This window comes from Bison bison, unplaced genomic scaffold (genome assembly GCF_000754665.1).
Source record: "Bison bison bison isolate TAMUID 2011002044 unplaced genomic scaffold, Bison_UMD1.0 scf7180017864487, whole genome shotgun sequence".
Lineage (NCBI taxonomy): Eukaryota > Metazoa > Chordata > Mammalia > Artiodactyla > Bovidae > Bison > Bison bison.
The window spans coordinates 4,190,849-4,213,950 of record NW_011495047.1 but is presented as its reverse complement, the minus strand read 5'-3'; the positions used below and the strand labels follow the sequence as shown (position 1 = coordinate 4,213,950).

The window sequence follows — 23,102 nt, the reverse complement described above, 5'->3', positions numbered from 1 at the left end:
GCTGTCTAGGTTTGTCATAGCTTTTCTTTCAAGGAGCAAGTGTCTTTTAATTTTGTGGCTGCAGTCACCATCTGCAATAATTTTGGAGCCCCCCAAAATAAAGTCTGTCATTGTTTCCACTGTTTCCCTATCTATTTACCATGAAGTGATGGGACCAGATTCCATGATCTTAGTTTTCTGAATGCTGAGTTTTAAGTTAGCTTTTTCACTCTCATCTTTCACGCTTATCAGGAGGCTCTTTAGCTCCTCTTCACTTTCTGCCATAAGGATGGTGTCATCTGCATATCTGAGGTTACTAATATTTCTCCTGGCAATCTTGATTCCAGCTTGTGCTTCATCCAGTCCAGCATTTCTCTGATGTACTCTGCATATAAGTTAAATAAGCAGGGTGATGATATACAGCCTTGACGTATTCCTTTCCTGATTTTGAACCAGTCTGTTGTTCCATGTCCAGTTCTAACTGTTGCTTCTTGACTGGCATACAGATTTCTCAGGAGGCAGGTAAGGTGGTCTGGTATTCCCATCTCTTAAAGCATTTTCCACAGTTTGTTGTGATCCACACAGTCAAAGGCTTTAGCATAGTCAATAAAGCAGAAGTAGATGTTTTTCTGGAACTGTCTTGCTTTTTTGATGATCCAGTGGATGTTGGTAATCTGATCTCTGGTTCCTCTGTCTTTTCTAAATCCAGCTTGAACATCTGGAAGTTCACGGTTCATGTATTGTTGAAGCCTGGCTTGGAGAATTTTGAGCATTACTTTGCTAGCATGTGAGATGAGTGCAGTTGTACAGTAGTTTGAGCATTCATTGACATTGCCTTTCTTTGGGATTGGAATGAAAACTGACCTTTTCCAGTCTTGTGGCCACTACTGAGTTTTCCAAATTTGCTGGCATGTTGAGTGCAGCGCTTTTCACAGCATCAAAATAAAGGGCAGAAGGAAGAAACAGTAGAAGCCTTACTGACCCTTCATAGGTGCTCTATAAAATTACTATTTAAGATGATAGCCAAAGAATAATTTTGAGGCACTATGTGTCCAGGAATGAGGGACTAGAGTAGAGAGAGAGAGGGAGAGAGAAGGGGGAGAGAAAGGGGAGAGAGATTGGAGAGAGACAGAGAGAGAGAGTGTGTGTGTGTGTGTATCTGGTGGTAGTAATTTGTAACAGGAAGAGGTTCCAGAGATGGAGCAGGGTGGAGCCTAAAGTGGACCTTACCTTATTTGTAATTTTGCTTAGACCCTAAAGTCACTTGGTACTTTTGATAATGGCTTAGTTGGCACTGTGTATGTGGAAGGCTATAAACCTGAGTTTTCCATATTACTGTAGATTGTATATTTTTTTTGTTTTGCTTTCCTCCTCTCTTCGTGTCTTTTGTCTTCAGAAGATATATTATATCTAATATTCATGGGTTTGATTTCTCAGTGAGTATTGAAGGTCCTCAAAATGTTTCTAGATCTTGAGCAGTATGTTGTAAATTTATATTTTTAGAAGTGGTAGACATTGTCATTGTCTTGTATATCATACCTGTTTATATGGTTAATTTTTGTTAAAAGATAACACAAATATCTATTTAGCCTATGAACAGGATAGAATGAAGATTTAAACCCAGGATATCTGTCTCCTGTCTCACATTGGGTCAAATTGGAATTATTTTCCTAGAGGAATAAGATTTGAATATCAAGCCAGGTTCTTGGTCTCTTGTACCAGAGAGGCAACAATAGCTTTCAGAGATACGATATTTATCTTTTTAAAATGTAGGTAGCTCATGAGATGTTCAGGAGAATCCAAAATTAGTACTCTTTGGCATGTTGAGGTTATAGCTACTAGTTTTTACATAGATTTCATATTTTTATTAGTTTGAAAAATACTTACTGTGATCTGAAAACTGAAGTTTTCATATGGTGTGTCATTTATTATTAGTAGCAAATTGAAGTTGTTTTCCTTACATACATTACTAGTAAAAATGAAGCAGTCACTACAGTGTGAAATATTTTGTGTGTCTTCTATGATTTATACTTTAATAGTTTTCACAGTTTCTCATCATTTAACAGATATTCCAAAATGAAAAAATTTTCTGTTTGCAAAATGATATGCCTTGTTAAAAAAACACAAAAAAGCAAGCATCAAACATAATAATCTGAAATCCTACCAGCTAGAGTAACAACTCGTTAACATTGCAGTAGACATAAACACCTGGAGATATAGATTCTTTGTTGTGAAAAATACCTTCTGGTTAGGGATTTACTTTTTTCTTGTGGTTGGTTACTTTTAATGAACAGAAACTGTTAATTTTAATATTAAATGTGTGAGGCAGGAATCCAGTTTGATTCCCTGCTGCCTAAATGTGAAACAGTGCATGCACCATCTATTTTAAGATTAATATTTTCCCTCCCTTTTTGCCTGTTGTAAATCGTTTTTCTGTTTATGGATTTTGTTTCATTTATCACTGTGTCTGTTTTTGTGCCAATACACTCTGATTCGTAGTATCGTATGGTTTTTCTTTATTTCTTAGTTAAAAAAAAAAAAAATCCCCTCACTTTCTTTTCATTGAAGTATTTTGGCTGTTCTTGGTCATTTGTTCTTCTCTACAAATTTAGAACTAGTTTATTTAATTGCTCTCCGAAATCTGACATATTTATTCAATTGCATTGTATCAATTTTAGGGGAAAAATGCTATCTTTATGATAATGAGTTTTCAACATCTGAACATGGCATGACTTCTCTTTCCTATGTCTTCTTTTATGTCTTCCAGTAAAACTTCATACTTCTTTTCATGAAGATTTACCTATCTTCTCTTAGACCTGTGACTTAGAACAGGGTTTATCAGACAACAGCCCATGAGCCAAATCTAAATACCACCTGTTTTTATAGTGTCACTGAACTGAGAATGCCAGCTAAGAGTTATATAAATAGTTGGAAAAAATGAAATGAGAAGCAGTATTTAATCACATGTGAAAATTATATGAAATTGAAATTTTAATGTCCATAAATAACATTTTGTTGGAGCTGTAACCAAAGTGTGATATTCTTTAGATATGTGTGGGCAGAGAAAAAGGTTGCAAACTGTTGATACTTTGTTTTATATAATAATCAATGTACCTGGTTTTGGTATTTTGCATTTGAGGGTTTAATTTAATGAAATACAGCTTAATTTGCCTATTTGCTGATTTCCCCTTTTGTAGGAAATTAAGAAAGAGACAGAATCCAAGGATGACAGTTTGCCCATCAGGCGGGAAAGGCATGGGAATGTAGCAAATCTCGTACAACGAATAAGCACCTATGGACTTCTGCCTGGAGGAATTCAGCCACTTCCACAAACCAAAACCATTAAGAAGAGTATGTAAATAATATTTTCTTCTTCATTTAAATCAGAATAGACGTTTGTTTTATAACTAACTGTTCATAAGTTGTATTAAGAAAAATCAACCTTTTGTAGCAGACTACAGAAACTTCCTACTTATTCTTCAGTTACTAGTTATGGGCCCATGTCGTCAGTCTTCATTTGGAAATCCAGCATGAGCTGTTCTATAGGAATTGTAAATTGAGATACAAGGCTTTGTATTCTTGTTGATCTTACAGGCTCTGTTGGATAGTTAATCCTTTGCCTTAAATTTACTTGAATATTATTTATTAAATATTAAATGGGATGCTAAAATGTCTGTTCATCCTTAAGCAGTATAGATGCAAGCATTTGATAATACATTTTCTTTAGTGGTTAGCCATCTGAACATGGATATTCAGTTTTCCAAGGTGGTTGGCCTAGCAGAGTGCCTTTGAAGTATTTGGTGTAAATATGTTTACACCAAAGAAGAGTTTAATATAGAGGGAGAGTACCACATTTAAAATCAGACACTATTTGAATCTGTCTTATGACCTTAGATCATTTAGACTCTTGAGTTTTATTTTACTGCTGGTGAAAAGTGGCTTAAAAAAAATAAAAAGACTAGTAATATTGCTGTTGTCAAAAACGTAGTCTTTGGAAAGACTGTTACTCAAAGAAGTACTTCAAGCCTGGGAGCAGATAGTGTTTTAACATAGTAAACCTGAGGCCCCATTAGAGATTGAATACTGTGTTCAGTTTGATTTAATAAGTTTTATGAGTATTTATCCACTATTATCTTCGATCATTCTTTTTTTTTTAAACCCACCTCCCCTCCCTCCCTCGCCACTCCCCACACCAGTCTCTTTGATATTGGGGTCCCTTGTGTTTGATGCTGGTTACTACCTTGTGTACCAGGTAGCCTAAAATATAAAGAAATTTTGTTAATATATGTTTCATAAATGTAAGATTATTTTTGATTTTTATAGTCTCATATCTTAAACCTGTTACTTTCTATGCTACTGTCTGTGAAGTTAGGGGAAATCTCTACTTTCTAGATTATATCACACTTGATTATTTTCATAAAATAAAAATAGGTTTTCATAAAAATGAACAGGTTTCATGACACAGAGACAGACCAGTTAAAAGGTACTACTTGTTGTTCTTTTCTCCCAGTGAGTGCAGTGTACAGACAATATTTAGATATCACTCACATTGCCTTCAGTCTTCTGCCCGAAGGTGGACTGTTTAGTAGTTCTGGTTGTCCTGGACTCTGAAACTGTTTGGAGATTGAGGAATAGATAACGGAGTTATTTCCGCAAGCTATACATGAATCTCTACGTAGAATTTCTGTGCACAAGGAGAATTTTAGACCCATAAAATAGTTATTTATGATCTCTGTCTGTTGTAAGATATATATACTACTTTCTTTAGCTCTACTGAGCTATAAAGGAACACACTTTTTCTTAAGTGGAGGCGAGACAAAGGACTTCAGGTTTATTTTGTCTCCTAATAGGAAAGGACACTAAACTTCACCTTCTTTGAGAACACTGTCCATTTTTCTTGTAAGAAGGAGAAACCATTATATAGTTGGTGCCAAGAGGCTTAGGCTTTTTCCTAAGGTTCCTCCATAACTTGTTTTTAAGTGCATGTGCTGCAAAGACTAAATTAGTCACTTGGTGTGCTAAGTAACATTTAAAACAGGATGCAGGTTGTTTTTGCTTTCAGATTACTTTTCCAGGAAAAGCAGCTAATTTTTTTTTAATCAGATTTTTTTTGTTACCGTTAGTTTGCATCATTTCCTTGGTTAATGAAATAGATCGGTTATTCAAAGTCGTTCATTGTAATGTTAAATAGTAGTATATACTCTTTTAATCAAGACTGTTAATATAAAAAAACCCCAAACCATTGTAAAGGTTGATAATGATAAACACTGCATTGTGAAGGTTCAGTTCAAATCTCTGCCAAGACAAGTGAATCTGCATGTGTGCTGAATTTTGACTAAGCAACCACAAGGAAAAGTTCACATAGTTAATATGATAGATACCTGGAGACTGGAATCGTTAGCTGTTTTTCTCTCCAAAGCCAAAAAACGTTGGCTTTATTTTTTTTTCTGCAAAGTCTGGTCACGAAACCATTGAAACTTTTGCTATTGCATGTAAAGTAAGCATCTTCTTTAGTAAGACAGTTATTTTTAGATTGAGCACAGAAAATTTTCCAGGGCAAAGTTGATTGTAAAAAGTTGCTAAAATTATAGAATAGAACCAATTTACTCTTTTATAGCAAAAACATGTACAAATGGAATCACTGCTGAGACCCTTGTAAAATCAGGCACAGATATAATGGTGTAGAATATTTTTACTTGGAGTAAAGAATTGATGTCTTTCAGCATCACAGTTGTATATAATGTGCAGTGTGGAATATTAGTGGATATTCCACTTTATATTTGGAAAACCTTGATACCAGATATGAATCTACTCATGGCATATTGTATTCCTTATTAGTGGGAATTCATGCTACAGAAGTGATTTTTTCCATCTAGTTATTTTGAATGCAAAAGATGCATTGAGATTAATATTGATAAATCATTGGTAGTTGTATAGAAAGAAATGATGATACATTAAAAGTTGGTTGACTAGAATATAATCCACATAGTGTTTGATTCTCAGATAACATTTGGTAACATGCCTCCCAATTTTGAGTCAGTACTGAAGAAGATAAATTTCTGAATCTCATCAAAGTATGGTCACTGATGATACATCTTTGCAGCATACATGTGAAAAGGAAGGGGCATATTAGTAGTTCAGGCTCTGCTCTTTGACATTGAAATATTCTGACTTAGAAGGGGAATAAAACCTCATTCAAATGACTGCTCCCTGGCTGCAACCTTTCATATGAATGGGGTAAGGTGTTTTGATTTTTTATTTTATTCTGAAAAATTTAGTCTTACCGAGAAGTTGAAGTAATAATTGTGTGCTAAACGTGGTATATTCTTCACCTAAGCTTGCTTTGTTATATTGGCTTTATATATCTGTTGAAGACATGTTGTTAGACATGATACTTCATCCCTAAGTACATGAGTTTTTTTCTTCATGCTAGTGATGATGATAATGTTTTCTAAGATTTTGATGATCTTAAGTGTGTATCTCAGCAGTATAGGTAGAATCTTGAGAAGCTTAAAATTTTTACTTACTGGCTTAATATGATTTTTTTATTGCTGAGGATAAGAAAAAATTAAAAAAATTCAGCCATGTAGCAAATGGCTCAGTCTTGATGTTTCTTTACTTTTGATGACTGCCTTTGCTTACTGGAGAAAGAAATTGATAAAAAATTTTTTTTTACATTAGAAAATGCTGTAATAAAGTTTGACGATTTACTTTCCAGAACTAAATGGAACTAAAAGTGGATCAGAACATGTAAAATATCATGTAAGAAACGAGTTGCCAGTCCAGGTTCAATGCACGATACTGGATGCTAGGGGCTAGTGCACTGGGACGACCTAGAGGGATGGTATGGGGAGGGAGGAGGGAGGAGGGTTCAGGATGGGGAACACATGTATACCTGTGGCGGATTCATTTTGATATTTGGCAAAACTAATACAATTATGTAAAGTTTAAACATAAAATTAAAAAAAAATCTTTCTGTTGCTATCGCTGAAATTTTGGCATTCAGGCTTCTAACTTCTGAGTATGATATGCTCTTCATTTTAGCATTTGATGGAAAAAATTAAGTGTTCTTAAATGAGAAATAATATAAGAAGTACTTAAGAACTCTGTTTGATCTAAATATTTAGATCTTTTTTTTAAGAACCATGAAATACTTCCCATTTGTGATGACTTACATTTGAAAATAAAAAATATTTCGAAAAGGTTTTTCTGAAATTATTTGACATTCATGTGATGAATATTGTAATACCTGTGGGTATGAAGACCATAAGAGCAGTGTTAATGTGGACAGTCAAATCTGCCAAATAAAAACTAGATATGGATAATGATTCAAAACTCACAATTTAACAGAGGAAAATGCCAAGTTACTCTAACACAAGGATGATAGTAATAATTACCTTATAGGGTTTTCAAAGTATTAACATGTTAAGTAAATATTATAAGAAATGCTCTGTAAATGTCTGTACTTGTCATTGCAGTATTTTATACTATTAAGAACCGTACTTGTTGTTGTTGTGCAGTCACTAAGTCACGTCTGACTCTTTGCCATCCCGTGAACTGCAGCGCGCCAGGCTGCCCCATCTTTCACTCTTTCCCAGAGTTTGTTTAGATTCATGTCCATTGAGTTGGTGATGCCATCTAACCACCCTCTTCTGCCCTTTTCTCCTTTTGCTTTCAATCTTTCCCAGCATCAGGATCTTTTCCAATGAGTTGGCTCTTTGCTTGATGACTAGAAATATACATAATGTGCAGTTCAGATTCAAATGAAAGGGCAATTCTGTACCCAAGTCATCAAATAAAGTGTCATTAAGCTCTTCTTTATGTAGGACATATCATTCACATAAAAATTGGAGAGTATGGCATTGCAGTTAGAATTGCAGCCTTTGAAAGACCCATAAAGATAAGCAGGTCCATGGTATTTTCAGAGAATAAGGATCCAACATGACTAGGGTACATGAGTTATGGTAAAGCAGTCTAATCTGTGAAGAAAGCAGCCTGATACAGTGGGAAGGAGTTCCTGTTTCTCCTTGATAAAATATGTCTTAGCAAGTTTTTATGCTCTTTTGTGTGGGAAGTATTTATGAAGGACTTGGAGTAATATTGGTACATAAAAATTTGTCACTGCCTTTGTTGTTACACTTCTTTATTTGCTTTCTTATTAATAGCTTTACTTATAAAACACTGATTTAAAGAAATACTTTATCATTAATTTCTCTGTAGTTCTAAAAAGCTGTATGGAGGTTACTTACGTTAAGAAAATACTAGTTAAAAAAATCGACTGAATGCTACATATCCTTTTATTGACAGTTTTACTCTTTAATTTCTTTCCTTTTGTGCTTAGCAAAGGTTCTGATACATTTTAGAAATTCAGTAAATATTTATTGACCAGTATGTATGGGTAGACATTGTATGTGCCATTTGAAATGTGAAGAATCTCCAAATTGCTTAACTTGTGTTGCCAACTAATAGAAAAGTTCATTATAGGCAGTCATTCTAACTGAAGAGTAAGCTGTATAAAAATACAGAATCATACAAAAAAAATTTTCTTTTTTAAATAAATGACTCACATTTTGTGGCAATGGTAGGGGCTATTTAGATATTTTTATCCAATGTGGATTTTCCTTTTAAAAATGAGAAGTTCCTTTGCAAATAATTTTGCATACTATCTTGGAAAAAAAACTGGAGAATTATGTTAGTGTGAAAGACAAGACAAAAACAAAGCTTTTGATTAAAATATCACTAGGTTGTTTGAAGTTAATTGACATATGCTTAGGGGCAGAGGAGCTAATTAATACTCTTTATTAACTTTAAATTATTTAAAAAGATACTGATATTCATTAAAAAGAATCAAGTTACATCTTTTGAAGTCCTACATTATATAATCATTACTTTTCTGAATAAATGAAGCTTGTTTAAAACGCTACAGTGAAATTATTTTTGTCTTCACTTGTGTTTTTGTCAGAAAAATTATTAAATAAGATAAAATACATTTTAGATTTGTGCATTGTATCTTTTTTTTTTAAACACAGATACTCTTGACTTAGTGCCTTAAAGTATTCCTAGATTTTGATCAAGAAGCAGTCTGAAAATCACTGGTTCGAAGGACGTGTCTGTGATAAATTTGTTATGCCAATAGTGTCTAAAGTCTGTGTTTCTAGTTTGCAAATTGGCAGTGGAAATTTTACTTTTGTATAATCAGTTGGATCTGATTTCATTTCTGAGAGCTACCTTATTTGCAGTTGGCTTGAATTCATTTTAGGAGAAGGAAGCGCTTCTAGGGTGGGGAGCCAGGTGGAAAGCCAGATGGCACAGATAACGGTGCTGTTGAGAATGCGTCCGTGTTCGGTTTTCATTCATACATACAAATCCTGTGACAGTAAACATGGTGTGTAAATAAAGCTGCTACTGTTTGTTTTAAAGGTCTTTCTTAATTTTTTTATGTGACTTCCTTTAGAGACCAAGAAGCGTCAGTGTAAAGTTCTCTTTGAATACATTCCACAAAATGAGGATGAACTGGAGCTTAAAGTGGGAGATATTATTGATATTAGTGAAGAGGTAAGGAAAACACATGTTAGAGATAAAGCAGCAATTAGAATTAATGCTCTGGATATTAGAAAAATGCTTTGTAAGAATACTAATTTTTAAAATTTATTTTGTCAGTTTTTTTTTTTTAAGATACAGATTTTAAAGTGGATCTTTAATGACCTAAAGGAAGGTTGTTTAATTGTAGAAATAAAGCTTTATTCATCCTTGCTATGCCTAATATTTGTGTACCGAATTTGTATCTTTGACTTTAAAAATAAAATAAGCTCTTTTTTTTTAAGCTAAAATTGATGTAATCTAAGTAGCTGAGCATATAAACCTTTCTTTGATTCTGAATTCACTTTAGACACAAGCCATAAAAACAGAAGGATTTTTACCTTTTGCACAGCAGAGATGTTTGCAAGCAGAATGTAAAAGCTTTGTTTTGTTTGAATTATCACATTCAAATATTAACCCCAAAACACTTTGCCTCATTTTAATATCTTAGAATAAGATTTTAAAATATTTCAAAAATAGTTTTTCATATATCTACTTTTATCATTAAAGGAATATCAAAGTGTTATTTAGCAGCTAAAGATGCCATTTTCAGAGTATATATTTTGATATCAAGTATTGCCACCGCAGCTGATTTTGTTTGATAACGTGTAATTTATCGCTAGTTTTTGTTAAATTCCAATGTGTTTATAAAAGGCAGTTCTGGTTTATTGCTACCAGGTGGCAATAATAACAGTGTTCATCAAGCTCATATTATGCCTGACGCACCATTCTGAGTGTTTCAAACTTATTATTTCATTTAAGTTTCTGAACAACCTAAGGAGATAGGAATTTTTATCCCCATTTTACGAATGAGATGGACTCACACAAGATAAGGGACTGGCTTACCTCCTGTTGCTGCAGGACACAGCATTCCAAATTTTGTGGCAGAGAACACTGTTTTGTTAGGTTTGTTAGTTATGTGTGTCCAGAATTCAGATTGGATGGCATGTTTCTGTTCTGTGATTTATTAATAAGATCTCATTGTGGAAGGGTTGCAGAGTGCTATTGATTAATCCGTGTATGAGTAATTCAATCCACGTAGATTTAATCTACTTAAAAATTTTTTTCCCTTTTGTTTTTTCTTATAGATTTAAAGGGATTATTTTGCACCACTAACTTTGTGCCTGTTCATTTCTGTAGCTCAATTTTTCTGTGGGGGAAGTGAAAACTTAAGAGAAACTATTATTATTTTTGAGTTGTGAACTCTTTCAGGTAGAAGAAGGCTGGTGGAGTGGAACCCTGAACAACAAGTTGGGACTGTTTCCCTCCAATTTTGTGAAAGAATTAGAGGTAACAGATGATGACACTCATGAAGCCCAGGAAGATTCAGGTAGACTATTTTAAAAATTTGAATAGATTTAAACAAATTTTGTATATGACTAGTGTTCATTTTGTATATTTTTAGTCTCTCGTCTTTTTGAACTATGAGCTTTAGTTTATCTACTTTTAAAAAAAGCAATTTATGACAAGGACTTAAAGTGAAAATGTTAGTCGCTCAGTCGTGTCTGACTCTTTGCAACCCCATGGACTGTACCCGCCAGGCTCCTCTGTCCATGGGGTTCTCCAGGCAAAAGTGGGTAGCTATTCCCTTCTAGGTAATTTACTATTTTTCTTTCTGATGTCTGCTTCAACCCAAAGTAAACTTATACTACCCTTATTATGAAACGATACTGCTTATGTTACCTGATTTCTTCCCACTGAAGGTCTACTTATATACAGTTGTGATCAGAGTTTGCAAACGGCCTACTTCTGAAATATTAGGAGTTTAAAAGACTCTTCCTCTGATCTTCTGTATCACTTAATAGAGTTTGTTTTCCATGTGCAGCCAGAATGTAATTTAATTATTTTGTGACCTTGTCATTTAGAGACCATTCAAAAGTATAATCAAAAAAGCTTTATCCCCAAACTTGGAATTGCATCTGTGAACTGCTGAGGGATTTAGGAGAGATTTTTTTTTTTAAGAGATATTAAATTCATAAGTGGTGGCATAGGGATAAGTAGATATTTTTCTTTATAGAAAAGTATGTAGTGAAAATGTTCAGGAATTCACACTTGTACATTTGTGTTATTTGGCAGTTTTATAACGGTTACATAGATTCATAAAAATGAGGTATAGACATACAACCTTAAGGTTGTTGATATTGCTTTTTTATTTCAAAGACAGTGTAGAGTCAAGATACGAAGACTATTGTTTTAGTCCATTAGAGCTGCTGTAACAAAATACCACAATCTAGGTAGCATTCAAAACAACAGAGATTTATTTTTCACAGTTCTGGAAACTGGGAAGTCCAAGATCGAGGCTCCTTTCTGGTGCATAGTTGCTGACTTCTCACTTTGTCCTCACAAGTTGGAAGAGGCAGGGGAGCTGTCTGGAGCCTCTTTGTAAGGCACTAATCGCATTCGTGAGGGCTCTGCCCTCATGACCTAATCACCTCTCTGAAGGCCCACCTCTTCATTTGGGGAGCTAGGATTTCAACATAGGAATGTTGGAGGGACAGTTACTACTTTGCACCCTGTCCCCTGAATTACTTCAGGCACATATTGGTATTAAGTGTCATAGATATTGTATCTATTGATGTTTATTTTTAATGTTAGAATTTAGTGTGAAAAAAAAAAAAGAATTTAGTGTGAATTAAAGTGTGTAGTGAAATAGTCTTTATGATGCCATATAAACTGAGCCCTTAAAATATTGTATGAAATTCAAAGTCCATAAGGGATCAGTAGCAAAAGAAAATCGAATTTAAATTTGGATGTAGTTCATTACTTCATAATTATAATACTTTGGGCATTTCCTTGCACTATTCAGCCTTATTTGAATTTTAGTAACCTTGCAGAATCATATCTGTTAAAAATGTACTTCCTTGCTTGCTTAACCCCTTTACAATAACAGTGCATTCTAAATGTGGAGCTTTGTGATTATGGGGTGGGAAGTCAGTGGTTGAAGTACACTGTAATTTCCCTTTTTTTAAAACTCAAATTTTCAGGCAGAAAGATTTTGCATATTGATGTAAGTACCAAGAAGTGAGCACTTTATAGGATCTTTAGAACTTTACTGAAGACATGATGTCCTTTGAGTTTTAATTTAAGCATTTGGTATCTTACACATTGGGTCTTAGAGAATGAAATATAACATCTTCTGTGTTAACTGATGTTTTGACAGTCTTCTTCAGTCAGTAAAATAGCATCTATTTCAGATAACTGTTACAGGAATTACCAACTGTACATTATAAAATGTTTTTTTTTGTTTTGTTTGTAGTATTGGAATGCCATATCCACTGCATTTATTTTACATAGCTTCTTCTTACACTCCTTCTTTTAATAGATAGAATGAAGTATATGGGATGTGTTGTGGTTTGACCAGTTAAACTCTGGCTATTACTGCTAAGAAGATAATTCTGACTCTAGACAGTAGGTAGACAGTATTACCTGAGCTTTTATGAATAATTTATTTTCATGCCCTCTGTTTTCATTGAAGAACTGTGGAATAAAAGGTATAAGAAAGCCCCTTTTTATATTTTTTAATAGGAACATGGTAAATTTATAATCTATTCTATTACTTAGTGGTTTCTATATAAAAACCTCAAGATTAATATCTTTTTAGTAGTCAATTTCAGGAAAAGCTTTGCTTTTCTAGGGAAGTGTTATATTTCAGTTTTTATAATAAAGTGACTGCCCTTTCATTTTGTCGAATATTCTTAGCCTTTGTTGTTTAGAGTGTCCTTTTGCCTTGCCTGTAAAACTGTCTTTTCATGTACTTTCACCCCTGTGAGAAATATGAGCAGTGGTATATGGGTTTGATGGCATTTCCCATGGATCCAGTGTATTCCCAAATCTGAAATTTAAAAATGGAAGTGAGTAAAGGGAAATTCTAAATATAAACATTATTATTTAACTAAGTCAGCATTGATGTATTTGTTCGTTCAGTACATTGAATGCTCACTGAGCATATCGTGCACGTTTACCGTTTATGTCTTGTGTCATCTTTGTAAAGGAGCTGTAAATTTTGACGTACTCTTCTTAAGAAACTGATATACTGTGATTTCCTGCATTTCTGATTGGCCTTTTATGAATTAGAAATACCTAAAATTGTTCTTAAATATAGGAAAAAAAAATCAGTATAAAGTGCTTAGGATAGTTTTACTACTCAGCAATTTTATTTTTATTCTACCATTTTTTCATTAGGAGGTATAGGATATAAATCCTGTGGAAGTGGAATGTCAAGGCTTTTGTGATTTTAGGTGTCATTCTTTAACAACGAGTTATCCTTTCAGAAACTGCTCTGACTGGGCCTACCTCACCTTTACCCTTCTCTCTGGGGAACGGGACTGAAACTGCACCTGGATCAGTTACCCAGCCAAAGAAAATCCGAGGAATTGGATTTGGAGATATTTTTAAAGAAGGCTCTGTGAAACTGAGAACAAGAACATCCAGTAGTGAAACAGAGGAGAAAAAACCAGAGAAGGTAGTAGTGATGTGCTTTCCTTAGATTAACCCCCTTCATTCTCTCATTAAGCAGTTTTAAAAATGTCACAATTAGTTTGCAATTCTGCTTCCTTTTTTTTTTTTGAGATTGCTGGTGATAGGTTATGAATGAGAAACTGTGAGAAACTTTTTAAGCTTAAGTGACTTCCTTTAATGTTTACATTTGATTCTTATAAAATTGGATGGGGGGTAAATTTAACACAAATTTTTCTTAGTGGAAATTTTTAAGTTTTTGTTATTATAATGTAAAAATATAAAAGCAAATACATTTTTGTTTTCCTTTTAAAGCTAAAATTATGTTTTGCCTTTCAGTTTGAAGTAGCCCTTAAATGGGCCATTTTAAAATGAATTCACAGTGAGATATTAAGTTAAGTTAGGCCTTGCTTAATTTTTCTCTGGATTGTTTTTTTTTTTTTGGATTGTTAATAGTGGTGAAATCTACTAATCATTAGCCCTAGATGTATGGAGAACTTTATTTTTTACTAGCATTTCACTGGCATTGTGAAATAAAGAGAATGTACCATCTATTAAGAGATTTTAAAATAAATCATTAAATTTTTCCTTTGGGGGGGAAATAGCTACAGTCTTTAGGATGTTTACTTCAGGTCTTGTTTCTGGTGTTAACACCTTGGAGATTAGTTTGAGTACTTAACTTCAGGAGGCTTGTCCCTTGACTTTTAAAGTATTGTTTCCCTTCTGGTTCTCCTTTGTTGTGTCTTATTTAACTCATAATATTTGAAAATGTTTTAGTGTTTACTTGTCTTTTTTAGTTACATTTCACTATTAAGACTGTTTTGGTTGGTGAAATATATTCTGAAGTTTTCTCCTAAAATGGTTAGTTTCAACTTTTTTTTTTCCTTCCTTTCCCAGCCTGTTACATATTTTCCTATATAATAATAAGTTAGGTTCTGGAAAGAGAGCTTACACTTTCTCCTCTGCCCTCTCCTAGCTGTGTGACTGTCTGACATTAGGATTATGGGCCTAATTCATTCTTGGTTTTAAAGGTACAGATTAGAATTCTTTTTGGGATGGTGCTATATAGTCCTGTAACAGCTAGGAATGTCTAGAAGCACTGTCTGTATTATGAGGGATATTAGGCTAGATGATCTGGGGTCCCTTTTTAACTCTAAAGCTTATGGTTATGTTGAATAACTTTATCTGATTGTTGATTACACTGGTAATCTTTTCTTTGCCTTTTTTTTTTTAAATTTCTGGCTATGCTAGGATGATTATTGATTGATTATTGATTACACTGGTAATCTTTTCTTTGCCTTTTTTTTTTAATTTCTGGCTATGCTAGGATGATTATTGATTGATTGATGATTGATTACACTGGTAATCTTTTCTTTGCCATTTTTTTAAAATTTCTGGCTATGCTAGGTCTTCATTGATGTGTGGGCTTTTTGCTACTGGGGGTGAACAGGGGCTGCTCTCTAGTTGTGGTGCACAGGCTTCTCGTTGTGGTGGCTTCTCTTGTTGCAGAGCACAGGCTTGAGGAGCGCAGGCTTCAGAAGTTAGAACACGTGGGCTCCGTCGTTGTGGTGCACGGGCTTAGTTGCTCCATGGCATGTGGGATCTTCCCGGACCAGGGATTGAACCCGTATCCCCTGCATTGGCAGGCGAATTCTTCAACAGTGAACCACCAAGGAAGCCCCTCCTTTGCCATTGATAATGTTCAGTAAAGAGTTGTTGTAAGTGAGGGTATTCTCAGGATTACCATGTAAGATGGCCTTCCAAGACTTGATTTGATCACTGACCTAGGAATTGATAAAGTAGGGAGCGCATGTGTGTTTGTAGGCAACACCAGATTGGAAGATATAATGGAGAAAAGTTAGGAGAAATTAAAGTGAGTATTTTAAAAGATAAATAGAATGTACAATGATATTACCAGTTAGCAGTATGCTCAGATTTTTAACTAATGAAATCTAAGGTCAAATGTAGTGTTACTTCTGAGGAGAGAACTTAAGGAAACACTAAGACATGATGAAAGGCTTACTGTAGTTGATTACAATGGAAAATTGTCCACTAGACTATATAGTTACAAGGGTTGTAACATTACCTAAATGTTTTCATTCTGATAGCAGCATTGAAGTAAGTATAAAGACTTTCTTTTCTTCTCTGATGGTAAGGGAGTTCAGTTCTGTCGTTTAAGAGCCCTCCTTCTGGAGTTGAATTTTGAAGGTTCAAATCTGGGCTGCACTGCTAAATTATTTTTATTGTAGTCAAGTTATTTAACTGCTTTCTAACTTATAAAAAGGGTGACTGATAGTGCCTACTTTATTCTGATTGTTCTGAGGATTAAATTGCAAGGCGTGTAAAGTGCTTATTAGCTTAGAGATTGGTACATGGTACATTTTCAAATGCTGTTTTTATTTGTTTTGGAGGTTCTAAAATCATAGTATTTTGGGTATCAGAGTATGTTTGTTATCCTTAAGACAGCATTTTAAAACTAGAAGTTCTAGACTATCATTTAAATAGCTTTTCAGATATTTATCATTTTCATGGCAGAGTTTTCAGTTATATTACTAATCTGGCTATAAGTACTGTTAGGGAAAGCTAGATAATTGTTAATGGAAATTTTGTTTAACCTTATTAGCTTTGTTATAACTTAAAGTAGACGATACTGTCCTTTCTATTCTAGCCTTTAATCACACCGTCACTAGGATCCAAAACTCAGAGTGTGGAGATAACAAAAACAGACACTGAAGGTAAACTTAAAGGTAAGTTTTTTAATGAAATGTTCATGTTGAGTGAAGCATGCTCAAATATATTATTAGATTTGTTGAAGACACTTGTTACATTGTACTACTTCATCAGAGTATTAAATCCTCCTAGATGTGAACGTCATGAGGTCAGAGATTTTTGGAGGTTTTATTCATTGATATATCCAGTACAGTTAGAACTGTGCGTGGAACAGGTAGGCACATAGTAACTGTTTGAATGAATGATTAATGAAATTTGTTATTTAATTCAGCATGAAGTAAATTGGCTAAAATTATTGAAACCATCTCTAAAAGCTTCTAGTATTCATTTCTTAAGACAAAATGGAGGCTTAATAAGTATTTGTTGAAAGAAGTAATTTATATGTAAACTTTATTTGCGTTTTTCATTTTAGCTAAGGAATACTGTAGAACGCTGTTTGCCTATGAAGGTACTAATGAAGATGAACTGACTTTTAAAGAGGGGGAGATAATACAGTTGATAAGTAAGGTAAGACACTTCGCAAGTTTTTCAGTGAGTAACTTAATGTATTCATAGAAATATTTTTTCAGTAGTCTTGCATTCACACTAGAAGGTAAACTGTGAAAGACCTGGGACTTTGTCATATTTATTGTTGTGACCTGAGAACCTGGCATATAGTAAGTGAGCAGAAAGGTTTTTTTTAAGCAAATGTTTATTGTCTATTGTTATAACTGATGTATTGGAAATTATTTTTACCCTCATATTGTGGGGAAATATATTTTTTTAGTAGGATCTCAAAGTCTGCTTTAGGTCTTTATTTTTTCTTTATAAAAATAATGGAATTCAGTGTTTTCTTATTTTGTTGCTAACTTTTTTTCTTATTTAGACATAACCATTATTTTTATTCTTCATTTTGCGGTTTAGGAGACTGGAGAAACTGGCTGGTGGAAGGGTGAACTGAATGGTAAAGAAGGAGTATTTCCAGACAATTTTGCTGTTCAGATAAATGAACTGGATAAGGACTTTCCTGTAAGCTTTTCTTTTTTAGTGATGATGATAAGTTAAAAAACCTTTTACCAGTGTTTCTTAAAAAAACAAGTTTTTACATAGTTACTGAGTAGTTTTCCAGGAATTTCAGATTTATATAATCAGGTAAAAATTATTTGAATTATGGTGAAACAAAACAGTGTATCACTTCTGTGTTTTGTTCCTGTTTTTCTTTTCCTTTGACTAAAAATTAACTTAGACTTTATTACTTTATTATGATTAAAAGAAAAAAGACTGGCTGTACTATTCAGACAAGTTAGCACTTGACTGTAAGTCATTATATTTAATTTTGTGGAAAATTTTTATTTTAAGGTACTGTTGGTTACTGTTACTCTGTCACTGCATTTCTGGGACAGTGAGAAGGCTTTATTTAGCCTCCTTACAGGATTTAATGTATTGATCTCACTTCTCACAATGAATAATGTGAGACTGAGTCAATGATCTTTTAGTTTTATACAGTTTGATCCCTCTTTTTCGCCTATGGAAGGATTAATGAATTTTTAAACAAGAGGAAAAGATTTACACAGAGAGCTGGCAAACCCCAGCAAGGCAGTAAGCCATATTTAATTTAAGCCAGTGCAGAAATCTCTAACCTTTGCAGTCTTTTATTTAAAGTAAATTACAAAAGGATAATGTATGAAAGCTTACACTGTCTGAGATTCTTCCTTTGCTAAATTTCATTCATTATTAATTCAACAGGCTTCAGGTGTGCTTTATTTTTACACACTTTATACTCTTGTTAATGAGCTCATTTTCTTTTTTTGGCTTTTATTAGATGTTCATGGAGTATTGATTATCAGTTATTTTTAATTTGCAAAAACCAAATTCACAAACTTAGAAATGTGTTTCAAGTTTTTTAAGGCAAAAATGAATGAATGCTTCTAAACCCAAGAGAATTTTAATAAATTAAAAAATAGACCTTTGCCTTTTTGTTCTTTTTGAGAGTCCTGAATAATCAAAAGTGAAAGCTCTCTGTATTTATTAGGTATTCCTCTTCTTTTAAAATAAAGTATCTTTCTTTCCCTGCCAGGTAAAGAGAGGTAAAATGGTGCATAGGAATCTTAAAATAGGAGAGATAAAGAAGAATGTTTCTGCTCATCATTAAGCTTTTTTAAATTCATCTAAGTCAGTGATAATTTTTGAAATATTTGAATTTTGATCAAAGAGGCATTTGTTCTAATAGGATAAGTTTTTTGTCTGTAATCTTTTGTGGAGTTGCTTGAATCTTACCATTTTATAATTTCTAGCAGGGATGGGGTAAGGAGAGGTATTTATGTAACTTAGATTATTTATGATCAGAATTTAACTATAAATATTTAATATGTAAGTGTTTTACTGTTTTCACAATTATTATTTTAATAGAAACCAAAGAAACCACCACCACCTGCTAAGGGTCCAAGTAAGTAAGAAACAGATTATTCAGTTTTCTGTTTTTTATAGTTTTAAGTTCTAAAATGATGAAATTGGGTCTTCTGTAAATCATTTATTTTTGGTAGCAAAAATTAAATGCTATGACACTATATATAATTTTTTAAAATCTATGAAAATTGAGTGTTCATGTGTATTAATATGTCAGTATTTTTTAAAAGTATAAACCATATAAAATTGGGATTTTGAAAATAATTTGGATATTTTATGACATTTTGAGTTAAGAAAATTGACTAAGCTTAAATCTTAAATATTTACCTAGCTGATAAGTTTTCAGATGCAATCCATTTTTCAGTGTCACAAACAAGTACTGATTTATTTATATATTCTTCAAAGAGTGTGATAATGCTTAAGCAATCTGGAAGAGTTTTGTTTTTCCTTTTTAAACAGTTGCATAAATGATGAGTACCTAGAAGTGTTTTCCAGAGTTATTTTATAATCTGACTCTACTTTTTTAAATTCTAACCCATAATTTCTGATTTTTAAGATGTGCAGTCCAGTTTTTTTTTCCTTGAAAGATTTGCTTTTTTTTTGAGTAACACAAGTCCTTCCCTCCTCCATAATTTCAGCTTTGTGTTTGCTAACCTTATCTCAGAGCAAGGATACCTTAAAGGTAATTTTCGATAGAAGCTGGCATTGGAGAGTTTTTAACCACTAGTCATACTGGGCTTTTAAAATTAATTAAAATTAAATAAAATGTAAAAGTTAATTCCATAGTTGCAGTAGCAGCATTTCAGGTCTCAGTCAGTGGTCAGTATTGGACCATACAAAAACAGAGTATTTCCATCAGTACAGGAAGTTCTCCTGAGCAGTGGTGTTGCAGAGGATGTGAACGCCTTCCCTTGATAGAGTAGGAGCTCAGCCATAGTGCTGTCCCTTACTCAAGGGGACAGTGGCAGGTTCAGGGTCAGATACAGAGTGATTGCAGTGTACTGCTCATTCTGGTAAACCGTGTTTTCATCTTACATTATTTTTTTAACTTTTGCTTTTAGTAGTATAATTATCTTTGTGCTCTAAAACTATCTTTTTTTTTAAGTATTAACTTTATTCCCCCTTTTAGTTTCAAAGCCTGAGCTGGTAGGTACCGAGAAGAAGTATTTTCCCACAAAGCATGAGGAAAAAGGTGAGGTGATTTCTTCCAGTATCAGAAAAATAATTATTATTTATCAGTGTAGAGAAAAATGTATCTCCACATTGAGTCACTGACACTGATTTTTAACAAGTGTTCATTATGTATTATGAAATTCTTGGAGTTTTCTGGAAGGAGTTTGTGCAGATCAATAGGAAATTAAGATTTTATTCAAACTGATGCCAATTTACATTCATGAGAAAGTTATACCATCACTTCAGTAAGGATATAGCATTTAATCAGTTATTTCTAATAATGTGTGAGAAAACCAAATATTAAACAGTTATACTTATTATTTTCATAGTGTCCCAGTTGAAATATATTAAAAATTTTTTTCTTAGGTATAAGAGTGAGGTCTTAACCTAAAACATGGAAGTGATTTATTATGTATTGTTTGATTTTCACTGTGTATATTTATCATGTAAACTTGGAAAGGTATTCCAAAATATGTATTTTGTTTGAAAACGTCACATGTTTTGTTACTGTTAATACCTGCTTCTTGTACACAAGATCTGCAGTGGTGTATCTAGTAGAGTAGGTTATAGACACTTGCAAAGACTTGTCACTGTTGCAGAATACTTTGTATCTACTGCCAGTGTTGATTCTCCTTCCTGTTCTTGTCTCTTGCTTAAAGTGTTAATGTATTCTCTTAATGATTTCTCTTATTTCAGTCCCTAGTCTGGCTTCTATTTCACATTGTTACCAGATTAATTTTTTAAAGTTTTTTTTTTTTTTTTTAATTTATTTAGAAGTTTCAGAACCACAGCAGAGTTGAGCAGAAAGCACAGAGTTCCCGCATCCTCCCTGCCCTAGGCATGCACGGCCTTCCCCTCCATCAGTGCACCCCACAGTGGTTCACTTGTTACAGGCAGTGCACCTCCACTCACAGCATCGGCCAAAGTCCATGGTTTACACTGGGGGGTCACCTCTGGCATTGGACAGCTTATGAGTTTGGACAAATGTATAACTGTGCTGTCAGACAGAATAGTCTCTTACCTCTCGAAAATTCCTGTGTTCTGTGCTTTTCATCCCTCCCTTCCTCCAACCCCTGAGGCTGCCCATCTGTTAATTTTCTCCCTAGTTTTGTGGTTTTCAAAATGTCATATAGTTGGACTCATACACTACATAGCTTTTTCACATTGTCTTCACTTTGTAATATTCATTTAGGGTTTATCGATGTCCTTTCATGGCTTAATAGCTCAATTCTTTTCAGTGTTGATTAATATTCCAGTGTCTGGATGTACCACAGTTTATCCATTCACCTACTGAAGTTGGTTTCAGGTTTTGGCAGTTATGAACAATGCTGCTTTAAAACTTGTGCCATCTTTTTGTGTGTCCATAAGTTTTCAGTTCAACTGGGTAAATACCATGGGGTGTAATTGCTTGTTCATATGGTAAGAGCATGTTTAGTTTTGTAAGAAATTGTTAAATTGTCTTTTGTGGCGTCTGCACCATTTTGCATTCCCACCAACAATGAATGAGAGTTCCTGTTGCTCCACATCCTGGTCTGTATTTAGTGTTGTTAGGAAATGATCCCAGATGACATTTTTGGTATTATCTTCTACTTTATTCACTAAATGTAGCAACCACACTCTTGACTCTGAATGTCATACACCTTCATAGCTTTATCTCTTTCTCACGGTCTGGGCTTACCATGGAAAGTTTTTATATCCTCAACTCTCCTCCTCCTTTTTTTACATTTGAGATTTTTAAATTTAGATGCAAAGATATTTCTTGATTAGTCTTGTGATATACCTATTGTTAGGTCCACATCTTGGATCAGTTTATTTTGGTACTTGGTTATAATATCTGTCCTACATGAAAAACTCACCATACAAAGTTATATAGAATCATATATATACACACACACACACACACACACACACATACATACACATGTAAGAAGTTTGTTACTAAATTATTTTCATTATTTTATTTCTTTTGTAGTCCCCTTTATCAAGTAGGTAAGGGTTTTGTTAAAATAAGTTAGTGACTTTCTATATTTCCTGAAATCAATCAGTTGATCTTACAAACAAAATGGGAGGTAACACATTTTTATTACTTTTATTTTTTCAAAATCCTTTTCATGAGGAAGTGACAGGGACTGAATTTGCCCTCTTGAGTTAGACGACTAGGAAGCTGCGTAAAATACATTTAACGGTGGTTTCAGACATTGGACAACAGGTAACATAGGGCTGTTATCACTGAGAGAAGTTATCACTGAAACCAATGAGGCAAACCCTAAAGTTACCCCCAGCTTATTATCTAGAAGCAGTTTTCAGGCAGCAGAAAGAAAATGGATTTACTTATGTGTGAATGGAGTCCCTGAGGAAATGAGAGAGAGAAGGGACAGGAAAAAAAAATGTGAAGAAATAATGGTTGAAAAATCTTTAGATTTGAAAGAAACTTGAAGCCCACAAATCCAAGCTGCTCAGTGAACTCCAAGCAGAAAAAACAGAAAGGATATCACCTCAAGACACATCATAATAAGTTCTGTGAAAAGCAGTGATAAAGAGAAAAACCTAAGGCCTGAAAGAAAATAACTGACAACCTTGAATTCTCTACCTAGCAAAATTACTTTTCAGGCAGTGGAGGCAAAATTAAAACTTGGAGATAAAATCTGAGAGAATACTTTGCCAGTAGACCTGTATGTACCACACAGGGACGGTTTAAAGAGGTTCTTTTTGGCAGAAGGAAAATGATCCTGTGTTGTCATTTTGGATGTACACAGAGTAATGAAGAATGCCAGAAGTGGTAATTATGTAAATGAATAAAA

General features: G+C 33.7%; 1 protein-coding gene across 2 annotated transcripts in view; it reads left to right on the top strand.

The window, feature by feature from the left end:
* CD2AP (CD2-associated protein) overlaps positions 1 to 23,102 on the top strand; it is a 56,738-nt gene that overhangs the window by 11,906 nt on the left and 21,730 nt on the right. For both annotated transcript variants that reach the window (XM_010863047.1, XM_010863049.1), the window contains exons 3-11: positions 3,177 to 3,330; positions 9,434 to 9,534; positions 10,771 to 10,888; positions 13,830 to 14,020; positions 16,682 to 16,760; positions 17,156 to 17,250; positions 17,647 to 17,751; positions 19,132 to 19,168; positions 20,258 to 20,320. In XM_010863047.1, coding sequence (XP_010861349.1) covers positions 3,177 to 3,330; positions 9,434 to 9,534; positions 10,771 to 10,888; positions 13,830 to 14,020; positions 16,682 to 16,760; positions 17,156 to 17,250; positions 17,647 to 17,751; positions 19,132 to 19,168; positions 20,258 to 20,320 — 943 coding nt within the window. The remainder of the gene's footprint in view (positions 1 to 3,176; positions 3,331 to 9,433; positions 9,535 to 10,770; positions 10,889 to 13,829; positions 14,021 to 16,681; positions 16,761 to 17,155; positions 17,251 to 17,646; positions 17,752 to 19,131; positions 19,169 to 20,257; positions 20,321 to 23,102) is intronic.